The following is a 12,390-nucleotide window of genomic DNA, read 5'->3' as shown; positions in this document are numbered from 1 at the left end:
CCTCCTAGTTCTTTTTCTCCACTGCGTGTCAACGCTTTTTCTATACAAATACCTGAAAACCTTCTCTGCCCATCTACTGTTCCTTCATTTTCCTCAGCCTCTCTTCGAATCTCATTTTGCTCTGCGCTTCCCTCACTTCAAAGCCTGTCCATCCCATATCACCCTTTACAGCCTCATTTGTCGTCTTCCCGTGAGCGCCCAACGCGAGGCGGCCCACCGTCCTTTGATTTACATCCATTCCTGATTGTACCTCTGACTTCATGCACACCTACTGAGTTCCCAAATGTAAGCCCCGGACCATCACACCCTTCCACAGCCCTCGAAGCACCTCGTACCTATTGTATCCCCATAAAGCTCTGTGCTTCATAATTGCAGCATTCCTCTTTCCCTTTGCTACCGATGCTTTCTCTTGTACCTCCATATATCTATCCCCCTCATTTACCCATACTCCGAGGTACTTGTACTCGCTTACCCTCGGTATTTTTTGGCCCTGTATAAAGACCACATGGTCTTCGTGATCATTGAATACCATCAATCCACATTTTGTTGCACTAAATCATAGTCCTAGAGCCTCACATTCCCTTCCGCATATATATGCCAGTCGCTGTATATCATCTTGACTGTCCGCAAATAAGACAATATCATCAGCATAAAATAGACCTGGAAGCTTCTGCTCAACCATCGTGCCGACCTGCTTGTGTGACAAATTAAATCCAATGTTGCTACCTTCTAGCGCTTTTTCCATCCTCACCATGTACAGCATGAATAACAGCGGGGACGAAGGACATCCCTGTCTCAGCCCCTTGCTAATTTCAACGCTGTCCTTGCTACTTATTCCTTCCCATTCTATACAAACTGTATTTTCTCGGTATATTTCCCTCAAAAGCTGTATACAGTCGTCACCTATGCCCACTTCTTTCAGTATATCCCACAAAATTTCCTGATTAACGCTGTCATACGCCCCGGTAATATCTAGATAAGCTACGTATAAGGGCCTGTTTTCTATTTTCGATATTTCTATACACTGGGTAAGAACAAACAGATTATCGTCTAACCGCCTCTCAATTCGAAATCCATTCTGAAGTTCTCCCAAAATATCATTTTGTTCTACCCACGCTTCTATTTTTAATTTTACTGCCTGCATCGCCAATCTGTATAGCACCGATGTAATGGTTAGCGGTCTATACGAGCGAATGTTATCCTTTTCTCCCTTTCCTTTATAGATTAAGTTCATTCTACTTTTTCGCCAACTGTCTGGTATTTCCCTCTCCTGTAAGCACTTTTCTACGGCTTTCAGCAGTGCTTCTTTAGTTTTATGTCCGAGTTCGTTAATGAGGCTGACGGGAACCCCATCTAAGCCCGGAGTAGTGCGCTTAGGAATTTTTCCTTCGGCCTTCTTCCAATTGAAATTCTCTAGTACTACATATTCGTCGGTTGCACTCCTTTGCGTACTTTTACTCACTGGGGGAATCCCCGGGGCAACCTTTTTAAACGAATCAGCTGTTATCTTTCGGATGTAACCTAGCGCTTCATACCTTTCCAATTGATTTCCTCCTTCATCTACCATATGTTGTTGCATTGTGACAGACTTCCTACCCAGCGCTTTTAGGTGGCTCCAAAATATCCTAGGCGCAGCCTTCTTCTTTTCGCGAATCTCTGTCATCCAGCGTTCACTTTCACCTTTAATTTTTGCCTCGACTAATTTCTGCACAATGGATTTTTGCTCTAAATATATTTCCCATATTTGTTTGACTTCGTCCTGTGGCCGCTTCTCCTTTTTTGCTTGTCTGTGCTGCCGTGATGCCTCACGTCGCTTCTCGATCGCCTCCCGGATTTCTTTGTTCCACCAACTTTTTGGCTTTCTCTTTCCTTTCCAACAAATAGTTTTCTTCTCTTTTTCCATTTCTTTCGTGATTACATGTAGCAGCTCACTATACTTCCAGTCTTTGCCTGGTAGTTCGTCTACTTTTTCCTCGACTTTTGCGGCTATATTTGTTATTTGTTTGTCATTTAGATACAAGCTGGCAAACTTTGATTCTATGTTCTTATTTTCAGTTTTATATCCCATTTGTAATATTATGCGTTTATGATCACTACCCAAGCTGTTAATGCCTTCCTCGTCTATTCTCATCTCTCTAAGTTTGTCATATATTCCTTCTGTCATGAGACAATAATCAATGCTCGATTGCCGGTTCCCGACTTCCCACGTGATCTGCCCCTCACACTTAGGCCCCACGTTAGCTATCTCAAGACTACGTTGCTCGCAGAGATCTAGCAATAACTTGCCATTGGTGTCTGAATATCCGTCAAGGTCATGAATGTGAGCGTTCATGTCCCCTAGAAGGATTATTTCGGCATCATGACCAAATTCTTTAATATCGGTGCTTATGCATTTCACTATCTCCAGATTCTTTTCTCTGCAGTTATTGCCTGTCCACAAGTAAGCTACACCTAGCCACGTTTTCTTTCCACCTACTGTGCCCGAAACCCACATGTGCTCTGAACACGTTTGTTTCACTCAATCCAATTTTGTTCTGCTATGAATTAGCATTCCAACACCCCCACCTCTCCTTTCTGAGGTGATCCTGTTACATCCTTCCCAAATATAATTGTCAATATGTGGTGGCTCTTCCAAGTCTCTAAGGTGTGTTTCTGTAACCGCATAAACACCTATTTGTTCCTTGCTTAACTGCTCCTCAATCTCTACCATTTTGCCTTTTTTCTGCCACCCTGCATGTTTATGTAGCTAATTGCAACACGCGCCTTCTCCCTTCTTTTACCTTTTCTCTGGTTTTTCGCTATACTGCCTGTCAAAGAGTCCCCCTGGTTGTTTTCCTCATTACAAGCTACCGTGGGCACTGAAGGGCCCGCGTGCCCCTCAAAAAAGCTACTGCGCGTCCTGCCAGTCGCCAGCCCACCTCATGACCAAGCCTTTTATCGAAGTGAATTCTGTCTCTTTGGAAACCGCCCCACCTGTGCACCTCCCTGTTTATATCCACTACCTCGAAGCCCTTCTCTCGACCAATTCGCCGTATCTCTTTGTTTGCGTCGACAACAGCTCTTTGCAAGTTGATATCTCTCACTGGTACTTCCGGTATTGTGCATACCACTATCTGCACCTGAGAGGAAATGGCGCGCATGTCCTCGACCCCTTTCGCCAATGTGGTCGCTAGTTCGGCTGATTCTTCATTCAAGACGTCGTTTAGACCTCCCGCGATTATCACGAGGTTACGTCCATTAGCCTTAGTTGCGAGTTTTGCGCTAGCTCGTCTCATCACTGATCCCAGCCTATGTCCCGGGAACTTCCCTATTAAAACTCGTTTGTCGCCTCTCACCCTTTCCTTGACTGCTTCTTCGCATCTAACTAAATTCGAGTCCCCGGCGATTATCACGTGCTCCGACTCTTCTGCTGGACCGTCCCGCACCTGGCCACTGCCTCGGTTACTAGCGCGTGCCACTGCTGCTTTGTCCCTTACCCTTCCCAAAACTATTTCGCGGAAGCTGGGTCCTGTGACCCTTGCACCTGTCTTTTCCAAACCTGTTTCCCCCTTCGAGTCTACCACTGTGGGGGTCGATGCCCCGCTCTTCCCGCTGTCGCTTGCTTCTTTGTTCACCATGATTACCTTTGCTAACCCCTCCTCGGCTGACTTAAGCCTTTCCCCCATAGCCATCGTTTTTTCCCGCTCTGTCGCCAACGCAATCTCCAGCTCGGCGATTCTTACCATGAGCTTATTCTGGGCAGCCATCATTATTTCCATTTTCGCCTCTAACTCGCATTGCTTTGCTCACCAGCAACCATTTGCGATAGGTAGTTTCGGCGGTACAGAAGGCCGTCACGGATTTTGAAGTGGCGAGCAGTGCGTCTAAGCGAGTGGTTGGTGGTACGTGGAGGCGCCTGAAATAGGTACTCTAGGAGAGAGGTTATGCATGGATCCTTGCGTTGCTCAGGTGACATATCGGCATGTTCAAGAGATGAACTATCGCAGCTGGAAATAGGCGCAACACCATACTCATGGGGATGTGGTGAGCGAGAAAGAGCGTCGGCATTCCAATTATTAAGGCCTGACCGATAGAGGACACGGATGTCATAGTCTTGAGGACGTAGTGCCCAACGAGCTTGGCTACCAGATTGGTCTTTTAACGACGACAAGCAACACAAAGCGTGGTGAGCAGTCACGACGTCAAATGGGCGGCCATATATGTAAGGTTGAAATTTTGTGATTGCCCAAACGAAGGCAAGACATTCTTTTACCGTGACTTAGTAGTACTTTACCGCTTTGGTGAGAGTGCGACTGACGTTGGAAACGACATACTCGTTGAAGCCAGACTGCGGTGAGTAGGAATAGCGCTGAGGCCTACTCCACTAGCGTCCGTATGGATTTCGGTTGGAGCGTCCGGGTCAAAGTGGCGTAGAATAGGTGGGGATGTCAGAAGTTGGCGTAAAGAGACGCGAATGCTTTGTCGCAAGCGGAAGACCACACCGAGATGTTCGGCAAGTAGCTGCGTTAAGGGGGGCGATTATGGCCGCGAAATTCAGCACCAATCTGCGGAAATCTGAACAGAGGCCTATTAAGCTTCGGAGTTCCTTTAGCATAGACGATTTGGGAAAGTCGGCGACAGCGCGAAGCTTTGCAGGATCGGGACGAACACCATCCTTGCTGATAATATGCCCTAAGATCGTAAGCCGGCGTGCGGCGAAATGGCACTTCTTCAAATTCAGCTGCAGCAGAGCGTCCGCAAGGCAAGTGAGGACACTTGCGAGGCGGCCGAGGCAAGCAAACGACGACGTCATCCAGATAGCACAGGCACGTGTGCCATTTGAGGCCTCTAAGGAAGTTATGCATGATGCGTTCGAAGGTGGCAGGCGCATTACGGAGGCCGAACGGCATCAGGTTGAACTGGTACAATCCGTGAGGAGTTACAAACGCAGTCCTGGGGCGGTCAGCTTCATTCATAGGGACCTGCCAGTAGCCCGATCGAAGGTGTAAAGAAGAAAATAACTCCGCATCTAACGCGATCCCCAGCGCCAACACAACAAGGTTCAATAAGGCATGTATGAAAGCTGTTCAAGCTAGTTTACGGTAGGGGCCCTGCAACTCAGCTCTCACCGACGATGACAATCTCCACATCCCCGTTCATTTGCAACATGCCAAAGAAGCCCCATGGGACGACCACCTGCGTATCAGAATCCAGCAGAGGTTCGGCGGCCGTCACTAATCTTCGACGATGCCACACGGAATACCAACCCGGTGAACATCTGTGGCTCTGCACGCCGATATGCCGACGCAGACTTAGCGACAAGCTTCTTCGCCGATACTTCGGTCCTTACAAGGTACCTCGAGTCCTGCCCAGCGCGAAAGAACGGCTTAAGGCGCACGACATGAACGACTTCAGATCGTGCGCTACGCCGCGGAGAGTTTGTAACGCTGTCCGGAACGACTTCGTAGTCCAGTGCGCCGAGAAATCGATGAGAGATTATTGCAGGAAAATAAAAGAAGTGGAAAGTGATAGTTACTATGCCACTTTGCCCTTCTCTTATTTTCCTGCAATAATCTGTCATCGACATCTCGGGCGTCGGCACAGTGGACTACGAAGTCGTTCCGAACGGCGCTACAAGCTCTCCGCGGCGTAGCGCACGATATGAAGTCGTTCATGTCGTGCGCCTTAAGCCGTTCTGTGCGCGTTAAATGACATCATGACTCCAATTTTTCCTTGCTTTATTACTGTTCCTTCGTGCTGCATGCATTATTTCACTTCGATGTTTTGTTTGAAACATCAGGCGCGATGCTTTTTCAAAGGGGGGCATTGCCAAGCGTACTTATTGCTTTATTTTGATGTATTCGAGTTTCACCTACTAAAACTCTTAGCAACGCTCGACACAGGCCACGCCATAATCTGCTAGAAGTTTACACGCAGGACGCGAATGGTCAAGTTTATATGAGAGCTTGCGCGAGCACCAGCGATAAGGCTAGAAAGTTCGATGACTGATGCATGAAAGACGACGCGTTCCAGTGATGATCAGATTATCGACGGCTGCCGCCGTGATCGCCGCTATCAGTGTACAGCGTGGATTGGTTATACATTGACTTTTTCGTCTCCAGGGAAGAAGTTCGCCCGAAAAAGGAGTTTCCTCTTGAACACGCCAAGTGCTGCATTCTTCAACGTCACGGCCACGTTACAATATGTACCCAATGAGTGAGTGTCTAAAAGCTTCTCCACGCCTTTACCACCAAACTGTACGAAGCTCAAAAATAGATCGATATTCATGCGTTGACCTCCTGCCAGTCCTCCACGCGTATACAGTCTAGTCGTCATCCTCTACCGCTACAATATCGTTTGGACTGTGGCTGCAGTCCTAATTATGATCAGACGCGCATCTTACGCAGATATCGTGATAGCCGCGCCCGGGATATCTATGAAGCACTCGCCATTCATTCCATTGGACCATCATGTGGACCATCGATCGCACTAACCGACAAGGAAATTAAGTATCTCCGCACGTGGTCATAGCACCGTCATGGACTAGTTGGGACGCATGCGATGACTTTTCCCCCCTCCCTCTTTTGTTTGTTTCCGTTTCCCAAGAAGCGTATATATTTGTGCACATACGAAATAAACGCTCATATTGTTAGCCAGCGCCAAGTCCTGTCAATCTCTCTTGTCTCGTGTATCTGCGCTGTTACCTGCTATGAAGCCAAGCCAACAAGCTCAAGTTTACACCCTTTTGAAGGCATACCCATATTGCGCATAACATACACTGCTCACACATGCATCGAGAAGCCCAAAAAGAGGAGATTTATGGATGGTATTGAAGAGTGCACGACGTACGGGAACGAGAGAAACGACGAAGGGCTGAGCTGGACAGATATATTCATTCTGCAGGGGTCCGCAAAGACATCCTAAATTTGCTCCAGTCACAACTCGCAAGGCACATTTTGTGCGCCCAAGCAGTGGGAGAAACATCAGCGCGCCAGGATATGTGATGCACCAGCGCAGGGTGTGCTTAAACATGGAAACTTTTGATCATTCGCTTTTTTGCACAAGTTGGGTAATCAACTCGCATGGATCAAAAATAGTTTTTGTTCCCTTTCGGATGTCCATGCGTCTTTCGAAGAGCACACGTAGAGCACGCGGTTGATTATAATCTTTATCTTGGTTAGCATATTTGCAGCAAAGGTGATAAATTTTGCTTTCTCCCTTTATTTTTTTTTGCTGTCGCAATGTGCTACAACGCAGAAGGTAGGTGCTACAAATTTCCAGAGTTTTCCAAAAGGGTGCATGATTGGGTTTGCAGGCTTTAGGTTTCAATAGAGAGCGCAATGAAAACGGAAACGCCACACGGCGTTCTATTCTCTGTACTCCCTGTTTTCATTGCTCTCAGTATTGAAAGTGAAGTCGCGCTGGAAATCACATTCCTTGCTACAATATCTCATACATGCTCTTGACGCTTCCCATTTGTATTTGGCAGAACAAAATAGCTACAGTACGCCGCTGACGAAGAAACGTTCATCGTGTGCAGTATGTCCGATCAACTATTTCCACCGCCCTTTTGTACAAGGTATCACGGTATCTTAAAGTACACTTATTAGCCAAGCATTCGCCATCAAAACGTAGATATTCGTTACTGAAAACGCATTGCTGTCGATTCCAGATCCGGGCAACACCACCTAGACTACTTGCTCGGGCCGGGCCTACTAGGTGAAATGTGCCCACGGGTTCGGGCCGGGCTCGGGTCTCGCTTTGAGGCACCAGGCTGGATTCCGGCGAGTAAATTTGAACGGATGCCGGGCCCGGTTGGAAAATCGCGGTCCGTGCACTGCTCTAATTGCTTCGACTTTGACATTTCGTTTCGTGGACACACGTTCGCCCAAAAAGTGTTTCTTCTTTAATAGCCGAGCTGCCGTGTACTTGACCGCCATTACCACGTGACTACATGGACACTTCTATATTTATAACCAATGACGGGTTCTAATTGAACGCTGCTGAAGAGGTGAATGGGCGGAATGTTAGCGCCTTAGGCGATATACGCACAATAATGTATTTTTTAAAGATTTTGTTCCATTAACCATATTTTCCACTAGTTGGACATAGGAAATAGGACGCTTATTTTTTAACTTTAGACGTGCTGGGCAAGCAGTAAGAAAGAGCACGAACACAGAAAAGAGCGATCTTCCTCCTTGCGCAGCGCTTCCGAAGTTCATGTACGAACAAACTAGCCTGCAAAAAGGTTTTGCTGAAAGTATGTCGGGCTGATCATTATCAGTTTGGTGCACCTGCATCTAGTTTAGAGAGTTCTTGCCAGAGACACAGTAACTTAGGTACATTCCAGCCGAGTCAGTAGGAAATTAAACATTGAAGCAAATCTTTTAAGTGCGGAGCACTGTAAAGGCCCGGGCTGTCATCGTATGTCGTCACGCTCAAAGTGCCAAAATTGAACAAAAGAGTAAACTGCAGGTCAAGACGTAAGAACCAAACAGTTATATGGGAAGCCGCCAATGTATCACAAATGAAGGCTCCCTTTCCCGCCATGGAAGCCGAAGAGGCTCCACGTTTGGAACGGCCAACTTTTTGAAAAACTAAAAACGCTATGCAAACCAACATCTCAAGTAGTGTTCCTATGGTTAGAATAACAGAGAGCTGAGCTAGTTGGTAAGTATTCATTCTAAAAAGACAGGGCGTGCAAACACGGACACATGAAGAAGTCAGGACACCACAAACGCCGACTAACAACTGAAGAGACGCACAATGGCTGAAAAGAAAGAAGGCACGAAAACTTATCTGCGCATGCCGATGTAACAGGCGAACCTATCAATCCGGCACGCGTGGCGGTCTACGTGGAAGATAACTGTTAAGGCATTTCATTCCATCTTTATGCAAGTTAATCGACGGTTGGCTCACGCATGCGCTACCACTATTCTCGATATGTCATGCTTCAATCATCAGGCGCGTTTCTTCATTTCTATGACGGTACAACACTGCGCATTCATCGAATGCGCAGTGGTGTCCTGACTTCTTCTTGCGTCCGTGTTTGCACGCCCTGTCTTTTTAGAAGGTTCCTACGGTTCTACGTCATTGATCGCGAAATGGCCTGGGTGGCGCCCTCGCAGTCGGCAAGACTGCTAGTTATTCCATTCAGACACCTGTGCGGCACAGGTTCTCGCACAGAAAACCAACCCACCCCCCTAGGCATTCCTTGTGACATCGCCGTTCATCCCTTGGTGAGAAACCGTTCTCGCCCTGAGCACTCAACAAAGAAGAACTCAGCGGTCGTCATCGGCAAGCGAAAGAGACCCTGCCCTAAATGCGGCCTTAACCTCCGTTTAAATGGCACTTTCCACTGCCATGCACTGCACATTTAGATACCGTGCCGATTCACCATCAAAACACTCTGATAACTTCGTGCTTTGACTGATAAGACTCTGTGGGTCGTGTTGTACTCCGGGTGCTAGGGTGTGGCGCCCACAGCCAGCATTAATTCACGACGCTTGCGTCAAAGTGTGTTCCCGAGTTTAAAAGGCATTGAATAGGCAACCCAGCTTGATACCTAGCGAAGCATTTCCTAGCGAAATTGTTTTCATCGACGGTCCAGAAAACAGGAAAAGATACTGGAGGAGGGCAGAAGCCCCATAAGCCTCCGTCCTGCCTAGGTCCCCTATACCTTATTGCAATGTAAATGGTTAGGGCCAGTTTCGCGCGGAGGGGCAAAAATAAAGCTAAGAATATTAGGTGTTATTCTGACACGTGGCAACGCTATCGAGCCTGAATATTACGAGAGGTCCTTACCTTTCTCTCCTTTCTTGCATGTCTGGATTTCTTTCTTTGTGTTCATTCTTGTTTAGTTTTAGAAATGCGTCCTTCAGAAGCCCCAGCTCTACTAGTGCAGGCTGGGAGAATGCCTGATTTGGCAGAAAAACGACTACAAGGCACAGCACACAAACCGTGATTCGACGAGAACAAGCAAGCTCAGCTCGAACACGACCGAGCCTGTGATGGAGGCTTACCTGGTCATCGCAGGCGCGAAGCTTCTCCTGTCCGTCGAGCGCATTGTGCGAGACGATGTGGTGGACACGGTAGTTCTCGGCCACGGAGTTCCGCTGCAGGTGGTTGGCCTGCAGAGGCACACGGCGCCTGCGCTGCGTGCCGCTTGGCCTGCACGTGCACAGCTTGCCGTACACGTATCTGAACGCCTTCGCCAAGATGTCACCGATGTTGGTCAAGTAGAGCAACATCAGAGGGATGCCCACGATGGCGTACAAGATGGTCACGATCTTGCCCCAATTGGTGCGAGGAGCTATGTTGCCGTACCCTGCATTGCCACCACAAGATACTGTTAGCCCAAGCAAAAAAAGGACACAGAAAATACACCTCATCTTTCTGGCGATTTTTGAGGTTTACTTCGTAAGAGGAAGCGGCAAGAATGTGAAGCACACGTACTCAGAGCTCTGCTTTAAAAACTCGGAGTCTTATTATACGAGCAATGACGACGTGGATGCCAGGACACTGCAGACGTGATAAAGTACCATCAAGTGCGTGCATGTGAACGGGGCGAGCCCACCGAAATGCACCTGACATATCCTCCCTGGCCTGTGAGAGACTGAAACGCAGTCAGAAGAGCAGAATAAACTGTTGGGCGAGTTCGTAATACATGATGAATAAAAAGAGCGCGAAAAAACGACACGAAGACAACTACAGGACAAGCGCATACCTGCGCTTTTCGGTCCTCTTGTCTGACGTTTCTTTCGCGCTCTTTTTAAATGCGAAGCATTTCCTAGCGAACCACCAAATGCACTCTGAGCGTTACTGTCTAGGTATCTTTAGGGTGGCTTGTTGGGCAAGTTGGTACATAGTTCTTCGTAAGGAAATGCCAGCAGCACTAAAGAAAACAGAAGAAACTGAGCCAGGAAAGAACAGACAGGAACAGGTAGGATGCTGGACTAACAACTGACTTTATTTCGATGAAGACGCGAACAGCAAACCGAAATGAGCATGCGCAGCAACAACCGCGAATCAATAACAGGCAACCTATCACCTATCACTGTCAAGAAATCGGACCTCCTTGTCATTCAAAAACACAGATGGCGCACTCACACACTTATCAGGACCAAGTTTGTGAATCTGAAACACTTCAATAATTTGACGTTCTTTCTGTGTTTTAGCCCTCCCAGTCACCGAAACGTTGCTGAATAGAGGGGCGCAACCGCACACTTTGCAGTGAATCAGTAGATTTCCACCCGTGCCCGTAGGAAGTAAATTTGCGTGTTCGCGCATTCTGTCATTCACACACCTACCCGATTGCCCAATATATTCTTTGCCACAGGTCAGGGGAATACTGTAGACAATGCATGTATCACACCTGCTGAATCTGTTGACATGCGCCGTATTACAACTGGACCTACTAATACCATGCCGCGCAACTCGCTTACATATGCTGGACAAAATGCAGGGCGCAGAAAACACAAGCTTGACGCCGTTTCTCACTGCCACCTTCTTAAGATTGTGCGATACGCTATGTAAGTATCGCATAACAACTACTTGCTTCTTCTCTTGACATTCCTTACGCTGTCTAGAAAGCTGTTTCTTTTTCATGTGCAAAGATTCCGCTACCGCCTCAATTCACGGTTGTTTCACGGTTGTTGCTGCGCACACTCATTTCGGTTTGTTGTTCGCGTCTTCATCGAAATAAAGTCAGTTGTTAGTCCAGCATCCTACCTGTTCCTGTCTCTTTTTTCCTGGCTCAGTTTCTTCTGTTTTCCTTAGTGCTGCTGGCATTTCCTTACGAAGTCAAGGTATCTACCTATCTATCTATCTAGCCGCCTACGTCCAGGTGCTCTGGTGGTAGTCTCCGTAACTTGGTATAGACCGAAATTGGCATGGAAGGGCATGAGGGTATGACGAACATGACTGTCTGGTAGTGACATGAATAACGTGAAGATACTCTCGCGTACGTCATGAAACCCTTTCCTTCTGTCACCTGTGGCACATAATATAAACTACGGGCCGCGGTATGCGGGTATGGCCCACAGATGATTCACAGTTTAGACCTACTCACGAACGGCGACCACAGACATTGGTGATTTAAACGCGAGAGCGTTAAGAAAATCCGGCATCGTTAGCGTTGATCCGACGAATGCAAAGAGTAAAAGCCAGGATCCCAGCAGGAATCGAACCCAGGCATTTCGCATGGCAGTCCTGCATGCTACCTGTTGAAAAATAAGCCGGAACGGAGCAACAAGAGCGTGCGGCACCCGAGGGAAGAGGAAAAAGCTGAAGTGTGCGGGAGCTCGGGACAGGGCTGAGCGGCGGACCGTTCGCCATGATTGTAGATTAAAGAAGCGTCCCTCTCTTACTGTTCGGGAGCCAGTCATTTCGCAATATTGTTGGTGCCGAAAC

At 47.7% G+C, this 12,390-nt stretch overlaps 1 protein-coding gene across 3 annotated transcripts in view; it reads right to left on the bottom strand.

The window, feature by feature from the left end:
- The window catches only part of LOC119391015 (potassium channel subfamily K member 17), a 522,775-nt gene that overhangs the window by 311,123 nt on the left and 199,262 nt on the right, over nt 1-12,390 (bottom strand). For all 3 annotated transcript variants that reach the window (XR_007415924.1, XR_007415926.1, XM_037658723.2), the window contains exon 2: nt 10,002-10,306. Coding sequence is in view for 1 of the 3 variants with exons in the window: in XM_037658723.2 (XP_037514651.1) it covers nt 10,002-10,306 (305 nt within the window). In the remaining 2 variants the exon portion in view is untranslated. The remainder of the gene's footprint in view (nt 1-10,001; nt 10,307-12,390) is intronic.

The sequence above is a fragment of the Rhipicephalus sanguineus genome, chromosome 4, assembly GCF_013339695.2.
Source record: "Rhipicephalus sanguineus isolate Rsan-2018 chromosome 4, BIME_Rsan_1.4, whole genome shotgun sequence".
NCBI classification, from domain to species: Eukaryota; Metazoa; Arthropoda; class Arachnida; order Ixodida; family Ixodidae; genus Rhipicephalus; species Rhipicephalus sanguineus.
This window is presented reverse-complemented; position numbering and strand designations above follow the sequence as displayed.